This window comes from Meleagris gallopavo, chromosome 1 (assembly GCF_000146605.3).
Source record: "Meleagris gallopavo isolate NT-WF06-2002-E0010 breed Aviagen turkey brand Nicholas breeding stock chromosome 1, Turkey_5.1, whole genome shotgun sequence".
NCBI lineage: Eukaryota > Metazoa > Chordata > Aves > Galliformes > Phasianidae > Meleagris > Meleagris gallopavo.
Window position 1 is genome coordinate 140,673,835 of NC_015011.2, and position 27,943 is coordinate 140,701,777.

Genomic DNA, 27,943 nt, shown 5'->3' on the forward strand with positions numbered 1-27,943 from the left:
AGCGCTTTTACAAATTAATTAACAGCAAAAGAAGGGGCAAGGAAGATCTCCATTCTTTATTGGATGCAACTAGGGACATTACCACCAAGGATGAGGAAAAGGCTGAGGTACTTAATGTCTTCTTTGCTTCTGTCTTTAATAGTCAGAACAGTTATCCACAGGGTACAAGTGCCCCTGAACTGGAAGTCAGGGATAGGGAGCAGAATAAACCTTCCATAGTTGGAGAGGAAACAGCAGCCTGCTATTCCATCAAGTCTGTGGGCTGAATAGGATCCCCCTGAGGGTACTGAGAGAGAGCTGGCCAAGCCACTTTGGATCATTTATCAACAGTCCTCATCAACTGGAGAGGTTCCAGACAAACGAAGGTTAGTGAATGAGGCATCCATCTACAAGAAGGATCAGAAACTACAGGCCTGTCAGCCTGACCTTGGTATCAAGGAAGGTCTTGAGTTGGGAGAAAGTGTTGATCTGCATTAGGGTAGGAAGGCCCTACAGGGGGATCTGGACAGGCTGGGGCAATGGTCTGAGTCCATTTATATGAGGTTCAACTAGAACAAGTGATGCGTCCTTTACTTTGGTCACAGTGACTACAGGCAATGCTATGGGATTGACGTAGAGTGGCAGGAAAGATGTGCAGAGGAAAAGTATCTGGAGGTGTTAGTTGACAGTCAGCTAAACGAGAACTAGCAGCGTACCCAAGTGGCCAAGAATGCCAATGTTTTCCTGGTTTGTATCAGAAATAGAGCAGTCAGCAGCAGCAGGAAGATGGTAATTTCCCTGTACTTGGCACTGGTGAGGCTGCACCTAGAGAACTGTGCTCAGTTTTGGGCTCCTCATTGCAAGAAGGACAATGCAGCACTGGAGTGTGTCCATAGAAAGGCAGCAAAGCTGGTGAGGGCCTGGAGCACAGGTCTTATGAGGAGCGGCTGAGGAAACTGGGGGTGTTCAGTCTGGAGAATGGAAGGCTCGGGGTAGACCTTATCGCTCTCTGCAATGAAATGAAAGGAGGTTATGGCAAGGTGGGGGGTTGGCCTCTTCCCCCAGGTAACACTGATGATAGGCTGTGAGGTAATGGCCTCAAGTTGCACCTGGAGAGGTTCAGTTTGAATATTAGGAAGCATTTCTTCACTGAAAGAATGGTGAAGCATTGGAACAGCCCAAGGGAAGTGGTGAAGTCACCATCCCTGGAGGTGTTCATGACATGTGGAGATGTGGAACCCAGGTACGTGGTTTAGTGGGAATGGTGATGATGCGTTGACGGTTGGACTAGGTGATCTTAGAGGTCTTTTCCAGCTGCAATGATTCTGTCATTCCGTATAGTAAACCCTGCTTTAGAAAATAAAGTATGTATTACTAATATACCCATAATGTTGGAAAACAATAATCATATCTTCCTTTATTCTTTTTTTTTTTTTTCCAAGCAGAGTGGAAAGGATGATGGGCTTAATTTGCCAACTGCAAATCAGCTAGTAACACCACAAAAAACAGTAAACACATTGGATAATAACCTTCCTAAAGATCTGTTTGGTGTTATCTCTGGCATTGGTAAGCACTTAAAAAAACTAAACTGAAAAAGGAAGAAGTTTTCTTTTGTTACTAATAATAATTGTCTTGCTTTTTGAGTATGCACTTGTATGGAACCCTAATGCAATCAGTTATTCTGTGCAGTCCAGAATTTAGTCTACAAGTGAGATGTATTTGTGTTTTTTATTTTATTTTATTTTATTTTGCTGTTTGAAAGTAAAGCTGGTTTTTGGAAAGAACTGCTTTTTTAAAAAAATTTTCCCTTCATCAAAGTTGGTAATTCTCCACAGGCTGCAGAGTAATGAAAAAACGAGACTAGCATTAGTCACTTACAGCAAGAGTGCCATGACACATGGTTTTGTAAATGACCACCTCTGTGTGGAATGCTCACTATGCATACTTGTGGCTATCTTCTTTTTTTACTTGCTTTTCTGTTTATTGTTATCTGTTAAAATCAGTTGCATCAGTTACTAGTCAATTAAAAAAAGATTAAGAGAAAGTTTCACAGAAGTGTCCTTCATGTAAGTGTGTATATAGTGATAGATCTGCTTCTAGATACATCTGCATGTATTTCTACACAGATCTGTGTGTATATGTATATATATATATGTACATATTCTGCTGAAAATATATCAATTGATCTTCATCAATACTTCATCAGAAGTATTTAAATGGAATTATTTGCCTTCTTAAGGAATACATACATATATATATATAGGGGGTTTAGGAATTAGACTGTAGAGTGACTTTTTACAGTATATGCACTGTTTGAGATTTTTACATTTTGTTTTGTTTAGCTTCTCCATATACCACCTCAACTCCAAATATTAATTGCGTGAGAAATGCTGACTCAAGAGGCTCTCTAATAAGTACAGACTCAGGAAACAGTCTTCCTGAAAGACACAGTGACAAAAGCAATTCTCTTGACAAGGTAAACAAGCAAACAAAAAAAATCCTCAGAAACAAAAAAAGAAACACCCGCTGAAATGTACTTCTGAAATTTCAAGTTAGCTTTTGTTAACTCCGTTGGGACTTGGCTTTCAGGAATAACTTCAGAGCAGCGTTTTCAGAAGTTTTTACTTTATCTTCTTCTTTTGAGAAATGCGTCTCATATGAGCTCTTCTAACAGTGTTTTTATTAAGCTGTTCTGCAGAAAATGCAATTTGATTTTCAATTTAGAAACATGAGCAAGCACTTGTTTTTTTTTTCCCTTTAAATAAAGGCATGAGGATAAGAGCATTAAATGTTGCCTGTGAGAACTGAACTCTGGTTATGCGAGATTTTGTGGAGGTCATCACTCTATCTGTTCAACTCACAGTATATGTAATATATGCATTTTTAAAATCATTTACTGTGAATTCTCTAAGTGATTTATGTTAGTTTGACTTTTCTAAAGCATTTCACTTGGAACCTGTTACAAAGTAGGAGTTTTGGTTCTGGTAGCTATGAGTTATTCAGTCATGTCTTTCTAGAGCTTGTATTTATGCTGATCACATTTCATTTTCTTAGATCTTGTTGTGCATGTCACAACACGATAACTTTTTCCCTTGACCCTCACATGCCTTCGTGTGGCAGAGAGAGAAGCTTCTCAGAAGGCATTCTGCTCATGCTATGCGTCCTAATGGAGGAGAAGAAGAAAATTCTCACCCTGCAAAGAAAAACCGTGTTACTATGGATTTTTCGCTTCTGACAATTCCAGTTTTGCCAGAGAAAATTATGCATGCTGCTTTCTCTCTTCAGTTACAAGAAGTATTTGGTTTTTGTGCTTGGTTTAGTTAAGCTTCTGAGTGAAGTGTGTGTGATCAATAGTTTTGCCACTTCTTTTGCAACAGTTTAATCTCAAGGCAAATGTGTACAAAGCAACCACGTACCAAACCTGTAATAGTTCATTTATGTAATTTAGCTAAGTCAGAATATCCAGTCAGCTTAACTATTAGCAGAATTTGAGTCATATGTTTCTTATATTCTTATATGTTATTTATGTTAATAAATATGTCTTCTTTGACATTCTTTGACAGAAATGCCTTGGACACATGCTGTTGCTAAATGGCAATACTGTCATTCATTACTTAGTTTTATGTTGTTAATTATTAACATGCAGTGTTTTCTCTAAAAGGGTTTTCAAAGGAGTCAAAATCCTTTGAAAATTCTGCTCTGGTCTGCCAATTTAGGTAATAGAGAATTCATGTTTTGCATGCTGTAAATATCTTGCGTGAATAATACTTAATTCTGGCTTCTTAGTTTCTGTTAGATCAGCTGTTCTGCACATATCTTCAAATTTTTGCTCATTGCTTGGTTTCATTTTAATTTTCATTCAGAATAACCTGTAGAACTAGCCTTGTGGAAAAAGAATTTGCTGGAAACTATTTCTATTTTAATATGGCCTTTCTTTGTATGCTACTGAGATTATTTTAAACAAAACTTGTTTTAACTGTACATTTTTAACTTTTAGAGGGAGTTCTATCTCTAAACAGTATCAAAATTATAGAAAACTGAAAAATCAGTTTCTGTTCCGTCACCCATTAATTGCCTGCTCTATTTCGGTTTGCATGTAACTATATAGTAGTACTTCCTTATTCACTAGAGGTACCGTATTTATTTAAAATGAACGATTTGTGGGACCTTTACAATCAGGAAGTGTTCAGGTTTATGCAGGTGTCTACTTTCTTCTGAATTGAAGTAATTTCTTTCTAGTATTATTATAACATCGTGTGGTTTCACTGCATACAATGGCTAGTATGTGAGAGACTGCGTAGATTGTTTTAGGAACATGGAACATCATAAAGGGTTCAGTAGTCAAGTGATGCCTGTGCAAAGTGTCATGGATTAGCATTTCTCTTGCTTTCAGTGAGAAGTGTTCCTGGAAGGACTATTCTGCCCTTGAGGTATTGGAACTCAGTTTGAGAAACCAAGTGCTTTTCTCCCACAAGTCTCTGTTTTTATTTTCATTTCTGTTATTGTTTTTCTAGTGTTGATATAAAGGATTACCTCTTATGCTGGTATGTGTCCTTAAAAAGTTAATGAGTCCAACATTATCAAGCTTCTATGTAGAAACTATTGCACAGATCAATTATACCAGAACATTAACTTTCCAGAAAATAGTTTAAATGACTGGTTCATCTTTCATTGGCATAAGTAGCCTCATATTGGAAGGGAGGAATTAGGCAATGAAAAGGGCAGAATATATCCTTTAAATAAACGTTCAGCTTCATACTGAGGATTTTATAACACTTGATTGTATAAAAATGATTGTTTTACAAACAGGTAATTGCCTAAAGCTCTATTTCTATAGTCTCAATTCTACTTTTTTTCTTTTTGTAGCCCTTTATGCAGTAAATTTTGAAAGTTGTCAAGCTGTCATGCTTTTTTTGTTTGTTTGTTTTTTCTTTTTGGACAAATTTTGTGATTTTCTTCGGTACTGAGTATTGTAGATTAGCTTCTCCAAGTGTAGGGACTTTACAAAGGGAGGAAAGGGTTGTTGGTTTTTTGTTTGTTTGTTTTTTAAGGCAAAGGCAGATTATTTATCAGTAGACGCAGAATGCACATTATTCTCATACGTGTATGTTTCCCTTGGAATTCTTCATTTTTCAGTAGAATTCTGTGGAGTCAGGTCTGCTTGCAGTTCAATGTAAAATCTTCAAAAGCAAAGAAGTGTGTATGTGTTGCCTAACAGCGTGTATTTTTAAAGTATTTACACTAAGCAAAAAGGGCAAGCCTCAGTTTACAGTCACTGTTAGGTAACTTTTCTTACTCGTCCTTCTTGGGAGAAAATTTGTGCAAAGAAGGAAATGAAAATAAACCAAAGTAAAGGGGTTTGATTTCTATACTTCATGTGTATTGTGTTTGTTTTAGAGGCCTGTCTCTACATGAAACATTTTTGTCTCCATTCTGAGATCCTTTTTCTGTTGCAGGACTTAATAAGGCAATTTAAAACATTTTAGTTCATTATCAGTTTAGAAACCTTTCAACCAAACTGTTTATTTTCTTTTCAGAACCAACAGAGCAGCACTTTAGGAAGTTCTGTAGTTCGATATGACAAACTTGACCAAGCAGAGATCAAGAGTCTGCTCATGTGTTTCCTTCATATCTTGAGAAGTATGTCAGAAGGTAGGTAATTCCACCTATTTTTCAAAAATATGTAACAGTGTATTGGATTTATGCACATGACTTAGTATCTTTTGTAACCTCACAAGCCGTTTTTAGATTATTGAGATCCTAATTATCTGAAAACCAAGAACAGCTTTCTAACTCTCCACTTAATGCTTTTTTTGTGCTTACTGCCTTTGTCTTGTTTTTCATATTTTTCGTTTTCCTAGATGCATTGTTTACTTATTGGAACAAGGCTACAAAATCTGAACTCATGGACTTCTTCACAATTACAGAGTAAGATTTTTTTGAGTTTATCATGAAATCATACATTTCGCTGTGCTGTTGAAATCTTGAGCATGGACATAAATGTATGTGTTACTCTTTATTGTTGAAAAGCAGTATCATAGTAAGTCTTGATTAGAAATCCTTAACTTGGTGTGCACGATTGCATATCTGTCCAACTCCATAATAGTTTCGGGAATTAGGCTATGCAGAAATGACCTCAGAAGGTTCCTAAACAGTAAGTAGTACTCAGAATTTCATTGTTTGTGCAAGTGGAATGGACTGTCTTGTTGACTTGCCTGCATTCAAATGCGTCTTGTAATGCAAACTTGTGGAATAATATGGCTGCACATGAAAATCATTTGAATCAAATAACTTTGGAAACAAAGGGAAATCAATTGTCTTCCTAGCTTTCCTCTTGGAAACAAAATATATGATGAATCCATTATTTCTTATTAGCTGCTAAATTTCAGCCTATCCACATGTAGTGTTATTTATTCATGAGAACTGACTGATAAATAGAAAACAAGGATGGTGCTGTTGACTGGAAGTAGTGCAACACAGCAGCTTTTCTGCATGTCTTGTTTCATTGATTTGTTTTTCTTCATTTCAGTTGTTACAGACTCAGTCACTGTAATATCGGTAATTAATTGTTATGTAATGTGATACTCAAAGTTCATTTTAGAAATATGTAACAAATAGTGTTTTAATTCAACCACTGAGTACAGATGGCATTATATTGATTGTACTGGAAACAGAACTGAGCAGGTAAATGAGCACAGGTAGTAGATTGAAGCATGAGGTATAAACTGTATGAAATGAGTGAACCTTGTTTTTCCCTTAATGGCCTCTTGTTTAAGGGCAAGGTAGAATTAGCTTTTGATCTAATCAGTAATCTCAGATTACCGTCACAGTATCAGTTTAAGGAATACAGAACAAAATAAAATTCCCATCATAGAATTTAGTTTACAAAAGACCCTTAAGATCAAATGATGTAAGTGATGTCCCCAAGAGCCACATCTGCACAGAAATTAGGCCAGATGGCCTCTAACTGTCCCTTCAACCTCAACCATTCTATGATTTTGTGACGTAACATTTGAACTTGGTGTTAATAATTTTCTAATGTGCTCTGTTTTTTCATTATTTGACTCCTTCTAGCTTGTCATTGCAAGACTCATACTAGATGTTTTGATGCAGAAAATTTGAGATTGATGTGCTCTTTTTATACTAATCCTGATTTGACTAAAACAGCAACCATTCATGATTGATTTCAGAGGACCTGAATCAATTATTCTTGACTGGGGACTGGAAACTAATTTTAATGGTTGGAGAGATAAAGTTTCATGGCATAAGAGTTTAAAGTTAAACAAGAAAAAAAAAAATTGAGTAACTCCAATGAACATAAACTTATAAGGGTTTTTTGTGTTATTTTTCTGACTTTTTATGTGTTCTCTGTAGAGTATGCTTACATCAGTTCCAGTACATGGGAAAACGATACATAGCCAGGTACTGTGTGGAATTTAAGTGTTACTGTATTGTCTACTAAGAATAATAGCCTGTATAGTACTGTATCCACTAAAAGTAATAATGAATGCGGAACTCTGCTACAAATAAATCATATGGGAGTAGAAATGTTGTTGTAAAGTTATACATAACAATTTGAAGTAACTGGTTATTATACTAACAATTCTGAAGCAGATACCAGACTTTTAAATAGGATACAGAATGTTGTGTGCTGTGTTTATTATAAATACTTTGCAATTCACCCACCTCTCCTACTATCTTTTTACTGAAGAGTTTTTTCCTTGAAATAATGTCTTTTGGGGAAGAAGTTTTATCATTTTAATATTTGATTTATTACTCGGCCATAAAATCATATCAGTTGAAATGTTATAGAAATTTAATAAAGTGTCTTCAATGAAAGGTGAGTAGTAGACATTTCTACTCTGCTGTTTTTCAGTTCAAAGTACTTCTAGGTACCTGTATGGTTCCCGTTGGCTGCTGTTTAAGAGCAAATCTCAGAAATATGTATATAGTATGTATTTCTTTCAAAGTAATGCCTCCTATTTATTTCATGAAAACAACGATATAAAAAGCACAAAAGCACTGTTTGGTAGAGCAAATTCTCAGCTACAAAACACTATTTTTCAATACAGTCACCACCATTAGCTGTGCATTTTCACCAGCTGTGCATTTTCACCAGAGTGAAGCCTGCATGCTTCACTCATAAAAATCTGTATCAGTGCAGGTGACCCACTGTCCCCACTGCTGAAACTCATCACCACTGCCTCAATGTACTCACATCCACCATTTGGTCTCCAGAAATGTTCAGCAAGCATCAATGAATGTCAGTGGGTGCCATATTTTCTGCATGGAGGGATTCAGTGACACCCCTTTGCTTCATACGTGCTTCCATGTCGGATGTCATTCTGTCAGACTGCCCCTCTGTTGTCATCTGTCACACAGTCACGGCGTGCAATGGAACACTGGTGGGAAAGTTCAGCCTCTGCTGCAACCACCATGTGTCTCTGATGTTGTGGGCTAACATCATAAAATGGGAGGCATTACTTTTGGAGCAGCCCCTGTACTCAAGTATTTGAATATATTTGCATTAGTGTGTTCTTTCATGCAAAGTACTTTTTTTAATAGAGTAAAATGTAGTAATCTGTTTAGGCTTCACACTGTGGTATACATGGTGGTCCTGTTATAACTAAATTTGTGGGGTTGAAATGCTGGTCCTCTTGAGCTTGGTGGGAGAGAAATTGCAGAGCTTGGATGGTAAGGTATTCTAAGATGTTTAGCTTTTTGGTTTAAGTTCAGTGGTATGTGAGTGTGTTTCTACAAACAACAAACATGACTACCTTCCTGGAATTTTTTCAGGAGAAGGTCTCATCCATGTTTACACAACTTAAAAAAGATAAATAATAATCAGCAACCAAAACAAATCTGTCTTTCCTAAGGCTTTGATTTTTAACCTTTGTGCTCAAATATACTCGAAACTCTGGATTTACAGAAGTTTGTAATTTTAGGCTTTTTGTAAAAAATGATCAAATTATTAAAAAATATATAAAGAAACAAACATCGAAACCAACCAACCAAAAAAAAATGTTTAATTCCTTTGACTAGTTTTTAGAAAAGAACTACCCTCCTTCCTTTTTGTTTACTGATCGCTTAGTTTGTGTAGTGCATGTCATGCTAAAAAAAGACTTAAGCTATAGAAATCATTTGTGTTCTGCAGAAGTATTGAATTTCCCCAATTAATGTAGCTTTCTAGTCTTTCGTGTTGTTACACTAAAGTATATGCCAGTCAATGCACATACTCTTAAAATACACAAAGGACACAGAACGAAAAGGAACAGGGAAATATTCAGGCACTGGTTGTCATTTTTCATTAGCTCTGGTGGTGGTACACAATAGGAATTTAGCCTGTACTGATTGCTAACACAGATCACCTTTCTGTTCTTTTCACTTGATTGCTGCAAGTTTAACAAAGTGTATGGCTCTTCTCCCTTCCTGCTTGGGTAAGACGTCCACAATAATACCTCATTTAATTCCTTCTCCCCTGTTGCATGTACGCTTTCTAATTTTACCACCATGTATGTTTTTCTAGCTTTTTTTCTAAATTTTTTACATAAGGTTTTGGGTTCCAAATATCTCTGGAATCTTTGTATTCTCAAATATTTACGTGCACAAGAGCTCTGAAGTAAATCTAGCATTTTCAAAGCAACTACTCATGTGCTTTTGCTGTTGCGCTTTGAGATTTTTAGGAAAGCATTTGCTGTGATGCTTTTTTTTTAAGCTACCTATTTTTGTTTTGTAAGTAAAACATTAAATAGGTTGCAATATGACTCCTTCTATAAAACTTCTTGTACTGTAGCTGCTTAACTAACACTTCCTGTCTTGCTGCTGATTGACATGTCTAACTTTTGCTTCTATCCCATTTCACCCATCTTGCAGGAACCAGGAGGGGTTGGGATCCATAGTTCATGATCGAAAATCTCAGACATTGCCTGTTTCCCGTAACAGAACAGGAATGATGCATGCCAGATTGCAGCAGCTGAGCAGCCTGGATAACTCTCTCACTTTTAACCACAGTAAGTCTCATGACATGGTAACATTCATCATCTTCAACCAGTACCACAACACCACACAGGTCCCAGAGCCACACCAGTGCATTTCGATGACTTTTATTATTCTAGGTCGAGCGAATAACTGGAAAAAATGGATGGTCTGTTCCCTGCTTTGTGATAAAACAATTAATGCTGGCTGATGCCATAACATGGAGAGTGGTTAACGATTCTATATTTAATTTTTTTTTGTTTTCTTTTCAACTACATGCACTTCTGCTCTGTTGGACACATAGTTACAGAGTACAGAGTTTAGTTGTTTTCTATTTGCTTCATAAAGCTTCATTTTTTCCCCCCAACTTGCTCTTATGATTAATCTGAAAACAAAAATTAATGCTTTGACCATATCTCCATGTTTTGACATCTCCTAAGGAGAAATAAGCTTTTTAGAATTTCTACAGAGAATGTGAAGCCCATGATTTAGTTTGTCTGGAAGTGAAAAAGCGTCCAATAATGAAGTGATTTTTCTGTTTTCAGTGTGAGAAAGATATCAAGTATTCTTGGAATTTCTGTAGACAATGGTAAGATTTAATCAGGTTGAAGTCAGCTTCTATAAGACTGCTGTATTGAAAACTAAATCTGCTTATGTCCTATCTTTTTAAATATGCTGCTCTTAAATTGCAAGTTATGCTGTATGTAAAGTATTCAGAAGCACCATTTTGCAATCTTCAGCTTCAAAAACAATTAAACTGGTTGACTAATCCAGTAAAATAAACTGGATAACTGGGTCTGAAAAGAATGGTGTGCAGTAAAGCAGTTATTTGACTTACACTATACTCATTTCTTGATTTCCTAAGCATATCTAACTGTCCCCTACAGATGCTTAAAATCTTTTAGCTCATTAATTGTAACATAAAACATCGGTTAACATAATTACGCAAGACTTACCATGTTTTTAGTTATTGGAAAACGAAAAAAACCCACCCTGTTTATAAATGCGCTTTCATATCATTTTAAATATAAAACATACAATTCTTTGAATTAAATACTTCATAAAACTATATAGTTATAGAAAATATTTTTTCATGTAAGCAGTCTACTGCTGCTGCATTCATGCTGTGTCAGTTCTGCTTCTACAAATTTTTACATGTTTTTTGATACACAAAAGAGCTTTCACACTGTATTACTACATGTTCTGTATGGAAAAATATTCTGTATAGGAATATTGATTTTAAAAAAATTCTCTGGGAAATAAATCACCTGGTTGCTTCTGGACTTTATGTGCAAAACTCAATAAAGTTGGCTGATTTTAAGGACAGTGAGCTGAAAGATTTTAATAAATGCATGCTTATGTAAGAATAAACTTTCTGTTCTTTTCCAACTAGTTTGAAGGAATTATCAAAGACAGTGTCTCATTCAGTAAATTTTCAGTTAAGTGATAGCAGTGTTTTTAATGCTGTACATTTAATAAATATAAGGGTGTTAGACTTTGTACTGACCATGGTTTTGTAAGGTGAAAACATGTTGCTATGAAAGCCATGTCAAATGTTAAATTGATTTTTATGTCTTTTGTGTCTTGTTTTCTGACTTATAGTTTTGTGTTGTCGTCACTCCATCTGTATTATTTATATAGAATAGAATAGAATCATAGAGTCATTACAGTTGAAAAAGACCTCTAAGATCATCCAGTTCAATGTCCACCTACCACCAATATTCTCCACTAAACCATGTCCCAAAATACCTCTACCCTTTCCTTAAACACATCCAGGGATAGTGACTCCTGTTCCAGCACCTGAGCACTCTTTCAGAGAAGAAATGCTTCCTAATTTCCAAAATGAACCTTCCTTGGTGCAATTTGAGGTCATTACCTCACAGCCTATCACTGTTACCTGGGAAATCAGGCGAACACCCACCTTGCCACAACCTCCTTTCATGTCATTGCAGAGAGCAATAAGGTCTTCCCTGAGCCTCCTCTTCTCCAGATTAAACACTCCCAGTTTCTTCAGCAGCTCCTCATAGGACTTATGCTCCAGACCCTCACCATCTTTGCTGCCCTTCTCTGGATATGCTCCAGTGCTGCAGTGTCTTGTAATGAGGGGCTCAAAACTGAGCACAATACTCAAGGTGCAACCTCACCATAGCTGGCTTCATCTTCCTCGTCCTGCTAACTACACTATTTCTGATACAAGTCAGGTTGCTGTTGGCCTTCTTGGCTGCCTCAGCACACTGCTAGCTGTTCAGAACTTCAGTAAATCTTTTGGATAACATGTATGCTCACATAGTTAGGATGTATGTGATGGAAATCATTGCCAAAAGATAGAGATTTTAGAAACAACATTGTCTGTAAATGTAATTTATAAACTTCATTTCTCCCTTTCTAATTATCAATCCAAGGAAAAGAACTGATATCATGGTATAGGTGATATTTCAGATCTCTGGGGAATTTCAGTATAGTTTTGTGACTTAAGTGTGAAAGAAAATAATACTTCTATTGAAATTTCTGAAGCCTCAGAAGAAACAGCAAGAAGATGGATCTATATGTGTGTCATCTGTGTTAAAGGAGAGGAGGAAGCTCGGTATAACACAGTGACATACAAATGTACATAAGAAGAGATATACCTTCATCTGTATTAGCAGTTTACAATTATTGTCAAGCTCAGTCATTAAAGATTATTCTATTTTCAGAGTTCCTAGATAGTTTTAAATGCATGTTCGTATGCATGTCCAGATAGATCTCCATATCATATATGTTAGATGTCTTCTAATGAAGCCCAACTGTGTTTTACTTTGTTTGCATCCTGCCCAAAACTTCTGCAATAATGCAATGTAAGCAAAGGCTAGTTTCTTGTAAATTATTTATGGAAAGAAAAAATTTGAACTGTTTGGAATGTTGTGGATTCGCTGCAGCTTCTGATCAGAAGAGTGAAATATCAAGAGTTGGAAGGGACCCACAAGAATTATCAAGCCCAACTCCCAGCTTCTCACAGCACGACCCAAAATCCAAACACTATGTCTGATGGTGTTGTCCAGGTGCTCCTTGCTCCAGCAGCTTGGGGATGTGACCACTGCCCTGGGCACCTGTTCCATGCCTGACCACCCTCTGGTGCAGAACCTTTTCCTAACACCAAACTGACCCTCCCGTGATGCAGCTCCCTGCTGTTCCCTTGGGTCCTGTTGATGTCACCAGAGAGCAGAGATCAGTGTCTTCCCCTCTGGACCCCTTGTGGGGAAGCTGTAGGCCTCTGTTAGGCCTCTTTTTAGTCTTCTTTTCCCTGAGCTGAACAAACCAAGAGACCTCAGCTGCTCCTTCTACATCTTGCTGTCTAGATCCTTTGTCATCTTCACAGCTCTTTTTTGGATGTTCTCTAGTAGCTGTATCTTATGTGCCCCGAAGTGCACCCAGCACGCTGAGGTGAAGCCGCACCAGCAGAGCAGAGCCAGACAGTCCCTTCTCTCATCTGGCTGGCAGTGCTGTTTCTGATGCACCCCAGGATGTGGTTGGCCCTTCTGGCTGCCAGGCCACAATGTGTACGCAGTGTGTATTCATTTTGCCATTGATCTGAATCCTCAGGTGCTGTTCAGTCCGTGAGAGCAGCCCTGTGGAGAAGGATCTGGGGGTCTTGATAGATGAAAAACTTAACATGAGGCTGCAGTGTGCCCTTGCGGCTCGGAAGGCAAATGGTATCCTGGGCTCCATCAAAAGAGGGGTGGCCAGCAGGGACAGGAAGGTGATTGTCCCCCCACTCTGCTCTTGTGATGCCCCATCTGGAGTACTGCATCCAGGTCTGGAGCCTCCAGTACAAAAAAGACAGGGAGCTGTTGGAGAGGGCCCAGAGGGGAGCCACAAAGATATCGGGGGACTGGAGCACCTCCCCTGTGAAGACAGGCTGAGGGAGCTGGGCTTGTTCAGCCTGGAGAAAAGAAAACTGCGGGGTGACCTCATTGCAGCCTTTCAGTACCTAAAGGGAGTCTACAAACAGGAGGGGAATCAACTCTTTGAAAGGGTAGATAATAGCAGGACAAGGGAAATGGTTTTAAGTTGAGGGAGGGAAGATTTAGGTTGGATGTCAGGGAGAAGTTCTTTACAGAGAGAGTGGTGAGGTGCTGGAACAGGCTGCCCAGAGAGATTGTGGATGCCCCATCCATCCCTGGAGGTGTTCAAGGCCAGATTGGATGGGGCCCTGGGCAGCCTGGTCTAGTATTAAATGTGGAGGTTGGTGGCCCTGCCTGTGGTGGGGGATTGGAGATTCATGATCCTTGAGGTTCCTTCCAACCTGGGCCATTCTGTGATTCTGTGTTCTGTGGAGCTGATCTGCAGCTTCTCATCTCCTATTCTGTACATATATCCAGGATTGTCCTGTCCCAGATGGAGAATCTGTCACTGCTCTTGTTGAACTTCATACAGTTGGTGATTGCCCAGCCTGCTATTTCATCTAGATTTCTCTCAAGGCCATCTATCCTTGAGGGAGTCAACAGTTCCTTGTAATTTAGTATCATCTGCAAGCTTTCTTAGTATACATTCAATTCCTGTGTTGTGCTCACTTATTAAAACGTTGACAAGAACTGGCCCTAAAATGGAGCAGTGTTGAATCCCCACTTGTGGCTGACTGCCAGCCTGATGTAACCCCACTTATTATAGCAGATTGATTCCAACCTGTCAACCAATTGTTCTCCCATCCTATTATGTACTTGTCTAGCTGTACACTGGATATTTTGTCCAGAAGGATACTGTATTGTAGTACTGAGAGTATTGAAAACTTTTGTAAAATCCAAAAAAAATCACATCAGCTTGCTTCTCTTGGTCAACGAAATGGGTGTTTTTGTTATAAAAGGAAAGGTAGTTAATCAGGATTTTCCCCTTGTGAACAGTTTTTGGCCTAGACAAATGGCTGCATTATCTTTCAAGTGTATTTCAATGGCTTCCAGGATAATTTTTTCTGATTTTAGCAGGCACTGGAGTGAGATTGATAGGCCTGTAATTACCAGAGTTGTCTTTTTTACTCTTCCTGAAAACTGGAACAACACTGGAATATAGGATTATAATAACCTTTCTTTATATCTAGAAGAGCAAACAAATTATTTCTTTAGACAGTATTTTTCCTGTCCTCAGTGGAGTTTTCAAAATAGTAATCATCTCTTGATATCTTCCATGGTACCAAAACTGTAAGACTACTGGTCACCTAAAGGTGACTGCTATGAAAAAGGATTTTTCTTGAATTTATTTAAGGAAAAAAAAAACTTCTACAAAAATGAAAATACTGACAAGTGGCTGTTATGTTAAAACTTGTTTCAAAATACTGGTTGTTTCTTTCTGTCATTACAGTGTTGAAGGAGGTAATGGAACTGAAATTGTAGAGAAAATACACGGGAAAAGGATGAGGTGGAGGCAGGGAGAATATCACACACACACACATATATGCATATATATTGGAAGGAGATGCATATTTCCTAACAGAAAACGTGTAAATCTGCAGAAACTGATGGTTATTCTGGCTCCTTTCTGTGCAGAATACACTAGTGCAGGTTTTACCAATCTTTTTTCCTATACTTTGTAGCTTTTTTAATTGCTGGTTTCAAGTTCATTCTTCATAGTTTTGTTCTTAAAAACGAACACCATGACTTTTCTTTTAAAGCTACACCTAATGGTAGGTCTACTTAATCTGGATAAAGAAAGAGGAAAATAAAATCTGCAGTTGCATACTTAAGTAGGGTAACAGAGGGTACAGAAAAAATGGCTAGGCGGCAGCCTAAAAGAACCTCATCTCTTCTTGTCTTAGACTCAGTGAGTTCAAGTTATACTTCTTGTGGATTTAGCAATGCTAAGTTGTCTATGTTGATCTAACATTTTAACATGATCCACACCAAATTTGTGTAAAGCAGCCAGATCACATCTGTCAATCCAGTTCTGAAAGATCAGTGTTAGGAAACATAAACAATGTATTTTAACCATTGCTGAAGCATGCTGTTTTTTAAATTATTTGATTGCATTACAGAATAAAAGTCAATAAAATATTTTGGTTAAACATGGAATTATTGCATGCTATTCCTACAGAGCATAATTACTTCCTTAAGTCTTCAACTGTGTATAAGTGCATGTATTCCTTTGGTGTTCTGTATTTTTATAACGATTGAATTCAATATCATTATAACATCACTAAATTACCAATGCATATTTTCAGCTGTAACTCCATGCTACTGAGGCATTTATTTTATGAATATATGTATGTATGTATACATGCATAAGTATATATTTTTATATATACATTTGTGCTTATACATACATATATATGAAACATCAAACATTTTAATGTTTTCATTGCTATTTATTGTTTCTGTTGTTGACGTTTGTACTTTATTCTGTAATCTTGTGCAAATTATGCTAAAATAATTATTTGCACATATTTGACAAATATTTGAATGGATATTAATTATTTTTCTGTATTGAATGTTAACTCTTGTCAGGCTTTGTATTTGTTAATCTTTTCGTAGTTCAGGAAGTCTTTTGGAAATAAAATACAAATAAATTTGTGCACTAAGCACTTACACTTAATTTTTGTAGGCTATGGCCATTCAGATGCAGACGTTCTTCACCAGTCTTTACTGGAAGCAAATACTGCCACAGAAGTTTGCCTTACAATTCTGGATACTCTATCATTATTCACAATGGCTTTTAAGGTTTGTCCTTGAATTTATGTTAACATTTCCTATAATTATACTGAAAAAAATTTGGGGGGGGCAAAACTGTTTTAAATTTTTTTTTTTAAATTGCATAGCATACACTGTAGTACTATAACTTGGCACTTTTTAGCATTTCTGGTATTTTATTTCATTGTTGTGGCATTTAACAGCTCATAACCTGTTGCAACAAAATGCTTTCGCTTCAGTTACCCACTGTACTCCGTATTGATCATCAGTATTCTGTTGGAAAAGCTCCTTCCTTATCCTAACTTTCTAAAAGTATTCCTGGGAACTGTAGTATCTACTTAATATGAGTGGTAAAACTGTATTTTCTATGTCAGTACCATTATTGATATTTGGATGCGCTCAGGTGTAGGCTTGTATACTGAACCTGATCTCTTCTTGTATGAAACATTCATCAGTTAACAGCACTTTCTCTATGAGCAAGATCAATGAAATGGTAGAAATATCTCGTTAAACCTCAGTTATGCTTGTATTATTCAATGTCTCAGTAATATTATGCAGTATTTTTTTAATTAATGTCCTGCTTTTTAAAAATATGTATGTTTTTAGAATGGTATAAATGTATTGCAGTACAAAATTCCTAAATTCTCACTATTATTTTAAAGAATCAGCTACTGACAGATCACGGACATAATCCACTAATGAAAAAAGTATTTGATGTATACCTCTGCTTCCTTCAAAAGAATCAGTCTGAAACAGCACTGAAAAATGTTTTCATTGCTTTAAGAGCACTTATTTTTAAGGTAAGGAGTTTTAAAATAATTTATCTCCAAGTACTGATCCAGATTTATAGCTAGAAATATACTATCTAGAACTTTGAGAACTAAAAATTCCAAATAAAAATTCGTAAAGAGCCTGCGATAATTATCGTTTGAGTTGCTATAAAAATTATTTTGTTTCTGATCTACTATAACTGTTTTTTCAGTTGTTTGGAACTATTTATTTGGGACTTGTATTTTTCGTAAGATGTTTATTTTGTCAAGAATGGGGTGTTAATGAATACCTTCTTTCGTTTCTGCTTTTTTCCTCAGTTTCCTTCTACGTTTTATGAGGGTAGAGCTGATATGTGTTCTGCCCTGTGCTATGAGATTCTGAAGTACTGTAATTCCAAACTGAGTTCAATTCGTACTGAAGCTTCGCAGTTACTGTACTTCTTAATGAGAAATAATTTTGATTACACAGGAAAGAAGTCTTTTGTTAGAACACATCTACAAGTTAGTATACTTTCTTTATTTTTTGTTTTTCGTGTTTTAATGTATTGTGTGGTCAGTACTTGTAGGTGGGCAATTGCATGCGGGAGTGCCAAGTCTTGTTGGATAAAGACGGAAATATTTTATTTATTTGAGCAAGGTCAGTGCAATTCCAAGAGTAAGAAGGGTATATCTGGTACAAGGAAATAATTTGAAGCAATTCAATGGCCCAGTGTAATGTAGGAAATTATTATTTGTGAGTAGGAAATGTGTTATTTAGACGTTATTTTAAGTAGCATACAACGTCATGTCTAAAGAAGAAAAGAATGAAGCAGCAAGCACCTAGAAGTCTAAAAACAGAAATACATTAAGAAAAGGCTAAAAAAACCCACAAATTGTTCTGACAAGGCTGGGAACAATAGTTCATTTCTTTTATGAGCTCTATCTGGTTCACCTAGCTGTCAGTCTTTAGACCAGAGGATGCTTGTGCATTAAATTTATATAAAGCTCCTTTTTCTTGATTGTCTTGCTGTACAAATGTATGTTTGTTTGTTTGTTTGTTTTGGGGGGAGGGGAGAGTCTGTCAAATAGCATTTTACTTCAAGGAATAATCTTTCTATTTAAAAGAACAAAACTTTCTTTGTAGTTGCATCATAAGTACATTTCAAAGGTATTTCACAAAGTATGCACGCACTAACTTGACATTTGTTTCTGCCAAGGTTATTATTTCAGTAAGCCAGTTAATTGCTGATGTTGTTGGAATTGGAGGAACTAGATTTCAGCAGTCCCTGTCCATCATCAACAATTGTGCCAATCATGACAAAATTATTAAGGTCTGGCTTTATTCTTCTTTCTACACCATAGACAGGCTGCTTGAAAACTTTTTCACAGCGCCTTTTGCAATGACATTTTAACTTTTTCTGTTACGTGAGTAATAGATAAAGGTAGTAGTTAAACTTTTCTCTGTTTTAGCACACCACGTTCCCTTCTGACGTAAAGGATTTAACAAAACGTATTCGTACAGTACTGATGGCTACAGCTCAGATGAAGGAGCATGAGAATGATCCAGAAATGCTTGTAGACCTCCAGTACAGTTTGGCAAAGTCTTATGCTAGTACCCCTGAGCTAAGGAAGACGTGGTTAGACAGCATGGCAAGGATCCATGTTAAAAATGGGGATCTTTCAGAGGTGAGAGAAAGATCAGACTGTTTTTAGCTTCTTAATAAATTTAAGCTTAACTTTCTTGAAATTGAAAATACGTTGTGTGAATGTTACTGTAAAATAATGATTTTTAATTTTGAATGGTTGATTAATTTAAATGGTTGATGAGATATTTTCTTTAAGCCAGTTCTGATTGTTAAGGTATGGAATATGTTTAAATGCTCTGGCATTTAAGATACTTATGAAGAATCAGGCCTTCTACTTACTAATATTCTTCAGTTATCAGTTGCCTAAAACACTTTAAAGCTATGCCTTGAATTCCTCTTTGGTTGCCTTTACAGAATTATCTTAATTTTCTTCCAGATGGCTTACCAGAAAACTCCTGATATTCTTAAAATTGTTGAACAGCAATTTTGTTGCTAGAAAACAGAAAGCTAACTGATTTCTCCGTGCTGTTTAAATATTTAATTCTAGCAAAAGGGAAAAGTGGGAGTTGGGATTTTTGTATGCCTTGATGTATAGCTATTATATCAGCATACAGAATTCATGTTGTGTCTTTCTGGAAGTTTTTTCCATCTGAAAACAAATCATATTGTATCGTATCACCAAATTTCATAAATGTATCTATTTCACTTACCATGTAAGCAAGTGAGTACCTCCAAGAAATTATTGCTGCTGCCTTACATTCTTTTATTCTGCCTAGTAGCTATGCAGGAGACGTGTACAGTCCTCTGTCAGTAGTATACATTTTGATGGAAGCAGGTCCAGCTCTTTCAGTCTTAGTTTTTTTTTTTTAAACAGACCTGAGGAAACGACTAATTTTTATTAAAAATATGGAGTATTTGTCTGTACAGCTAGGCCCCTGCAAATCATCAAGTGCAGTGCCATGTGAAGTATGAATTAGAGAGAATCCCTGGCAGTTACTTATATTTTTTCTTCATCTCCAGAGTCTGAGATTCTTCAGCTTCCATATGTAAACATTTTGCTGAATCTTGAATCTTTTTTGTCCTTTCCCTGAAGAAAAGTGATCAATGTCAACTTAATAAAAACATCTCATGTTTGTAGACTACTCTGCCCCTTTTATTTAGTTTTCTAGATTGTACCAAGCAAATTCCTTCCAATACATCCCTGAAAGAAATTTACCTGGTGTTATTAGAGCATGAAAGTCATTAGCTTGTGGGCAGTGGGCAGTCTCCAACTGAGTGCTACTCAGTGCTCTGGTATAAGAGAGGCTCTTGCACAGTAAGTGTTCCACGTAAGTGAGGAGAATTCTTACACAAGTTATCATCTTCAAAGCAGCAAACAAGGAAAACCTAAGAAATTATTCCAGTCTAGGGCTCTTCATATAAACTTCATTTTCAGTTTTGCATTATGACAGTAATTTACAAAATTGTTACTGTTTTTGCTTTTAGGCAGCAATGTGCTATGTTCATGTAGCAGCACTGGTTGCAGAATATCTCACACGGAAAGGTATGATTTTGAAATCCTACTTAAATGTGGGTTGGTCGTTTTTTTCGTTATGTTTAGGAATAGCAATAGTTTCCCTGAGGAAGTTGTAGGCAAAAAATTCTGACTTAAGTGGATAGCATACTTACAGCAGCATATTTACATGTTTAAGAATTTTAATTGAAGCTAAAATAGAATTTTTAGGAAGGGAAAAGCTTTTAATTTAACACAACAGTTGCTAATACCTGGTTAGACCCTTTCTAAGCAACTTTATCAATGAATATTCTTATTTGTTAAGTAATTTCTCAGGTATCTCATTATTTTTTTCCCTCTTACAGGATACTTATTCACATGTAGGCTATTCCCCCTTCTCCAGTGATTTGAGAAGCTCCTCTGTGACCAAATCTGAAACTCTGTTGTCTTAAGTTACAGTACCAAGTACTGCAAGTCTAACCAAACCCAATAACAAATGATAATCTTTATATACTTGCGGTTCTTTGGGTGACTTACTATTCTTGTCTCCTGTCATATGAAAATTACTTCCTGTTAGTAATTTGGAGTCAGTCCTACCTATGGTATTTCCAGGAGCAAGACATAAACATGCCTTTGAGGCAGTCATTCAGTGAAGCCACTGGTTGTACAACTCCCGTGAGTGAGGAGAAAGAATCCTTCTAGGAATGAGTGGTGAAATAAATATGTACAAGTCCTTGTGCTTCTGTACTTGTCATTGATTGCTCTTGAGGCTTTTACAACACAGATTTCGTTCATATAGCTTGACTTCTTAATTCAGCAATCTGATATAATAAAAAATACTAACACAGAATGGGTAAAAGAGGTAGGTTTCATGTTAGGATGTTCTAAAACCAATTCTTGGCGAATATATATTTCAGTAAAGGAAGTTAGATTGATTTTTTTTATTTTGCTTATTTCTGAATCGACTTTCTGTATCTATCCCTGAATAATCTGTACTAATCTCTGAAAATAATCTGTAATAATCTCTGACTATCTTGTGTAGTTCACATCAGTCTATCCATATTGTTCAGACTGGAGACTTGGATATGTCAGGGCTTGTTGTTGTACAGTTCTTGCATGATCAGTGTTATGAAATACTGTAAAAGTGAACTTAGTTACCTTAGGCTTGGGGTGGGATAGATTGGACTCAACTTTTTGCTAAAATAGGAAGATTCATATACTACATATTTTTGTAGGTCAGAATTCAAATGTTAATGTGCTTTTCTAAAAAACTATTTCTACTTAAGATGAGCTCTGCTCTTTTAATCATACAGTGAGAAGCTGTGTTTTCTTTTATTATTTTGGTAGTAAGTTTATATTTAAATACAGCTTCTGACTTATCCAGCATCACAAAATGACCTAATGTTACTCTTCAAGAGGAAGGTATTTTGCCAGTGTTTAAGTGAATTTGTCTGTTTTTCTTTTCCAATGATAGGGATGTTTAGGCAAGGCTGTATTGCCTTCAGAGTAATCACACCTAATATAGATGAAGAAGCTTCAATGATGGAGGATGTTGGAATGCAAGATGTTCACTTCAATGAAGTAAGTAAACATTAGCATGTTAGAACTGATGCACATTAAAGGGCCATTTATTTTTCCAAGTTTAGTGTTTCTGAGTGACTACTATCACTTTCTTTGCCACCATTCTTATCCTAATAGAAGATAAATAAATAAATAAATAAATAAATAAAATTACTCTCTGGGCTGTCCAGGTTCTAGGGAATTTACTACATACATATATTTTATATAAAGCATCAGCAAAAAGATTGCTGTGATCATGCTGTGTATTTTCTAGTATAGGTGAGGGAGTGAGGGACAGAAAACTAGTTGCAGAAACTGAGTTGAAAAAAAATCAGTGTTGTATAAGCATAATTGTACAGCAAAAAATATTTTGTGTTCTCATTTGTATATGGTGAACGTGTATGACAAAATTATTTGTCTGCAAATTGAACAGTGTAACAGAGTGAGAAGGAATAGACACAGTGGTTTTAAGCCTTGAACTTTTACTCCCAAGTTCTGATACTACTTCGCTCTATTGTTTTAAGACAAAAATTATAGACTTGCCTTTTTCTGTGAAGGCAGGATTGTAATTATTTGAAATGAGAAATATAGTGCTTTTTGTTTCCAAAAACATGCAGAAACAGATTTGGGGGTTTTTATTATTATTATATGTTATATTCTTTAAAACACAGATTCTCCTCAACTAGCATGAATGTAGCATGTTACTCAAAGAAAAATGTAAGCTATTCTAACTGAGCCAAGAGTTGGATTTTTGTTGAGTATGTGGTCAATGGAAACTTTTGTCAAAAGCTCTCATCAGTGTCTACCTGACAAACCATTTATCAGAGCTTAATTCTTTTGTGTTTTTCAACTGGAATGTCTTTATTCTTCTTCTGATTAGTCACTCAGTGCAAAAAGAATATACAGCTTTTTCTGAGTCATTGAACCCTGCCCAGATTTATTTCCATCTTTCAGTATTTCCATGGAGCAAAAATATGCCAAGGCTGAAATTACAAGCCTGCGGCTCTTGCAAAGAGTTCAAACCTTGCCAAATTTCATTTTCCCTCTATGGAGTCCTTTTTTAAACTTAGCTATGTATAAGTGTAACTGGTTAACTATTGGGGGAAAAAAAAAGTTAGCATTTTTCAAATAACTTCTTATAGTTTACCCTGGGAGGAATAATACTATGAAAGAAGTCTCCAGTCTCTTCTTAAGAGACTAAAAATCCTGGATAAATTAAGATGCCTAGTACTTTACAGAAGTTCTTCAAGTATTCTATTTGCTTCTTGAATAGGAATATATTTTGTGTAAAGTGTTACCTCCGTATGTTCTTATAACAGGGAAATCTGTAATAGCCTAAGGAAGAGAAATTATGTAAGAGGTCAGTGGAGTAGAGTAATGGGAAGATACAAACGTGTATTTCAAGCTCTACTTTACTACTACTGAGCTAAATGAATCTGTGTTTGGGGTTTTTCCTCTATCTGTTAACTGCTATTCAGGATTAAATCTCCAAAATAGTAATTGGTGGGATGGAGGTGGAGTGGGAGAGGACCTGTTTTTTAACAGTTACTGTATGTATTTCATTAAAACAGTTGTGTAGCCAGACAGGCCTATTCATCAGCACCAGCCAGATCCTCCTTGTAGAATGACAATCTTCTGGATGTCACAAATTGCACAGCAAAAGCCTGGAAGCTATTATCCTTTCCATTCTAGGCTTTGCTGTAAACAGTTCATCTGTCAGAGTTCTGAGCTATGGCTGACAGACTGTTGTCCAGTGCCAGATTCTGTGAAGAATAAAGCTCGGAAAAATTTAATTCAGATTTGCTGGGTTTTTTTCCAAAATAAAATTTGCCAAAATACTGTTCCACCTCAAATATTAAGTCAATATATACCTTTTTTTCTTCTTTTTTTTTTCTTTTTTTTTGTTCTGGTGCCTTGCTAACAGGGGCTGTCCATGTGAAAAATTATTCCAACTTCAGATTGGTAAATTAAAGTTAATGCTTCACGGCATGCCTTATGTAAAGGAGGTTATTCTGTGACCATGCAGCCCTTTCCAAACAGGAAAACTAACCTAGATTCTAAATTGCCAGAAAATTTCCCTGTCACCTTTGTGTTGTAGCTATGAAATGAAAACATTGGGACAACCCAAAGCAAGACGAGTGCCTTTTAATCTTACAAAACGGAATCCATAAATTTAAAAATCTGACAAATAGATTTGTAGTGCAGTATTACTTCAGGGGAAGCCTTTCCACATTCAGCAAATGCTTTCATATTGCTTCACTTACACATCCTAAGATGTATAACCTTTTCATGGACAAGAATTTTTTTTCCCTAGTGGTTTGGTAGTTTAAGAAAAATGATTATTAGACTTTCATTCATCTGCATGCAGTGGAGTGAAATCATCTGCCACTGCTCTTGCTTTTTCTCACTGTGGGCGGTTTCTCAGAATCAGGGATAGTTACGCAGATAACTACTGAGTGCAGGCAGTAAATTCCAGTACAAAGGAAGGTTTAAATTAGTGAATATCTGGAGCCATTCTTGGAATTGAAATACGGGAGGCTCCCTCTGAACACCAGGAGCTGTGTGGGTGCCAGAGCACTGGCACAGGCTGCCCAGAGGCCGTGGGGTCTCCTCCCTGCAGCTCTCCAGAAGCCGCCTGGCCGTGAGCCTGGGCACCCTGCTATGGGTGGTGCTGCTGGAGCAGGGGCTGGGACACAGGGACACAGAGGGACGCAAAGGGCCCTGCCCACCTCAGCCATCACGGGGTTCTGAGTGTTTGTTTCTTCATCGGCAATCTGCGTCACAAGGTACAGCATTTCCCATGTGCAGCTTGTGATCTTTGTATTCTTTCCTGTGGGCAAATTAAATTTTGCTGTATTTGGATGCCCTCTTGTGTCTGAGTTAAGACTTGTGGATAGCTCTTGTAGTCCAGCGGAGGCATGAATCTTTCAGTTTTCACCGTGTGGCTGTTAAGAGCGAAAATAGTGGAGAGTATGTATGTACAGCCCCATAAGGACTGGGGGGAAGGAGGAGATTTTTATGGATCATTTTAGCACGTGAACAAGAGTAGTAGTTTTCAGACTTTTTTTTCACTCTTCTCGGAATTAAAGATGGCTTTTCTTAGTGATGTGTCTCAGTCCTCTACCAAAGGGAAGAGGGATATACAGTAGCATTGGATCTTTTCAGAGAGTAAAAGGAGTTTATAAGCCAGCTTAAGGCTTGACTATCATGGCAATGATGGTATCAGAAGGTCTCTCTCTCTATCTCACACTTGGATTCTAGTGAAGGATATTGGATCCACAAGCATTTTTTAAGAGTTCTGAGATAGCCACAATCATTTTAATTTACAAAATTTTCTTTTGAGGCAGAATCTCTGTTTCTGATTGAAAGGAATAGAAGTAATATTGTAACGTGCATTTAGTGACTGCCAAATTGTTTTTCTTTTCCAAATGTGTATCCAATTCTAGGATGTGCTGATGGAATTGTTGGAGCAGTGTGCTGATGGACTCTGGAAGGCGGAACGCTATGAACTGATTGCTGATATATATAAACTTATAATTCCCATTTATGAAAAAAGGAGAGATTTTGAGGTACTAAATTCATTAAACTTGAATGAGAAAAACCTGATTTTTTAGTCTAACTACATGAAACAGTACATGTCATAGAACAAAAGAGAATTCTAACCACTGTAACTGGAATGTGAATGTGTTGAAATGTTTGTGTTTTTATTTTAAATAATTCCAATTTTTTCAAATAAATATAAATTATTGAAACTTAACTTTGCATATTGCCAAGTTGTAAAGGTGCTAAGCATATTACTACTGTTCAGTAGAATAGTTGCTATTAACTACAGGAATGTCATTCACACCTGTTGCAAGATAGGAGCGTTCTATGTTATCCTGTTACCCCATTATTATTTTCTTTGAATTTTAGCGGCTTGCTCATTTGTATGACACTCTTCATCGTGCATACAGTAAAGTAACAGAAGTTATGCATACAGGCAAGAGACTGCTAGGAACTTACTTCAGGGTAGCATTCTTTGGACAGGTGAGTATCACTTATCATTACTGCAGTATGCAATAAGAAAAGCCTTTATTTATTTTACAAGATACGCAGTTTCATCATTTTTGCTGATACCACGATATTAAAAGCACATGTTCTAAAATAAGTAGTTAAACACTGTCAATAGCTTACTTTGAAATATTTATCAACTCCAATACATTTCTTTCTTATTTTCCTCAGTAAATTTTTTGCTTTTTTTCCTTTCTTCTTTTATTTACTACCTTAAGGCAGCGGTAAGTTTTCTGTAATGTCAGTTCTCAGCAATGCATTGACTTACTGTCTGTAGTGCTACAGTGTGGTTGGCAAGGCTGCTTCTTAGATTGGTATGCATTCAGAGCCACTGCGATTAAGAAAAATAATAACATTAAGTTCCATTTGGAGAACAAATCATTTTTGTCTATACATCGGTATGCATGCTTCAAACAAAAGTCCTGGCTGTGTATTGAACAGCTTCACATCCTCTAGTATGTGTTTACACTGCATATGTATCAGTATGGTAGCACGCAGTATCAGATAATACACTTTCTACATGCATAGCCCAGTCCTTAGTTGTTCAGCTGAGCATGGAGAATTGTAACCTACTCTGAGTGGTATAACTTTACATGTATTCTGTTGTCTTTTATAACTTTATAGCAATACCAGTTTACAGACAGTGAAACAGATGTTGAGGTAATTATAGTAACTGCTTATAAAGCAAGCAATGCAGTAACAACTACTGCATTTCACTGTAGTTTGATGTGGGTATTTTTGTCAATCTAGCCTGTGTTTACATATGATATGTTGCGCTTTTCTCTTTTGTCTGTTACATTTTATGACAAAAATATATTTACTTTCTGATTTCAAACATGAATTCAGACATGGCTTTTTGTTTTAAATCGGTCACCTGTTTCACTTTCCACATACTCTATGTAACATTTGGCTATGGTTTCAAAAAAAAAGCTCTATGTAATGAAAATAAAGAAGTATACGCCAGAATGGTACAACACAAAATTAAGATGTTTTCATAAATCAAATTTCAAATTGTTGCGAAAATCCTTGTTTGTGAATCAGATAGTTGTACAAGGCAACAAAACCTCTGTTTTGGCAAGTGAAACAGTGCTGAAAGTTCACTTTTAAAGTAAAAGTGAAGAAAATACTTCTATATCAAGGGCTTGGCACACCATAAAGTTGCAACAAACCTTACAATTTTAACTTCGTGTGTTTCCATTATCTTTCATTCATTCTGTAGTAGATGATTATTTTTCTCTTTTTTTCTGTTTTTTTTTGTTTGTTTGTTTGTTTGAGTTTTCTTAGGAAACCTTTTTTTTACTTAGATTTTATTTGTCGATTTATATTTGCTTGAAACCTGATGTTTGATGTTGGTTTCCTTTGAACCACAAACATGTTCATCTTAATCATTGTTCGATGTTGCTTTTTATTTTTTTCCAATATTTTGTTTATTTAATTGTTTCTTTGCAGGGATTCTTTGAGGATGAAGATGGAAAGGAATATATTTATAAAGAGCCTAAACTCACACCTCTTTCAGAAATTTCTCAAAGACTCCAGAAACTCTACTCTGACAAATTTGGATCTGAAAATGTCAAAATGATTCAGGATTCTGGCAAAGTATGTTTTTTATTCTCTCTAAAGGATTCCAATATATCACTTCTTCCCATTAAAAACTTGAAATAATATGAGATCACTGTCATTCTACTCATTTGGTACACAACATGCATGTATAAAAACTGCTGGTTGAAGGTCATGGGAGAATCATCTCCTTCCAACCTCATCCACTCTGTAATTCTGTTATGCTGCTTCAGAAGGGAGCTGGGGAGTAGATGATCTCCAGAGATCCTCTACAGCCTCAACCATCCCCAGGACAGGGATATTATTACCACGTTCGTATTATTACTGTTGTTGCCAGTGTAG

General features: G+C 36.4%; 1 protein-coding gene across 1 annotated transcript in view; it reads left to right on the forward strand.

The window, feature by feature from the left end:
- The window catches only part of DOCK9 (dedicator of cytokinesis 9), a 115,785-nt gene that overhangs the window by 80,325 nt on the left and 7,517 nt on the right, over nt 1–27,943 (forward strand). Inside the window, 16 exon segments of the mRNA XM_010728651.3 lie at nt 1,425–1,545; nt 2,322–2,455; nt 5,517–5,631; nt 5,841–5,907; nt 7,354–7,401; nt 9,853–9,989; nt 16,522–16,637; nt 17,270–17,407; nt 17,696–17,878; nt 18,574–18,687; nt 18,827–19,042; nt 20,428–20,485; nt 21,909–22,015; nt 25,441–25,563; nt 25,907–26,020; nt 27,494–27,640. Of these exon segments, the coding sequence (XP_010726953.1) occupies nt 1,425–1,545; nt 2,322–2,455; nt 5,517–5,631; nt 5,841–5,907; nt 7,354–7,401; nt 9,853–9,989; nt 16,522–16,637; nt 17,270–17,407; nt 17,696–17,878; nt 18,574–18,687; nt 18,827–19,042; nt 20,428–20,485; nt 21,909–22,015; nt 25,441–25,563; nt 25,907–26,020; nt 27,494–27,640 (1,938 nt within the window).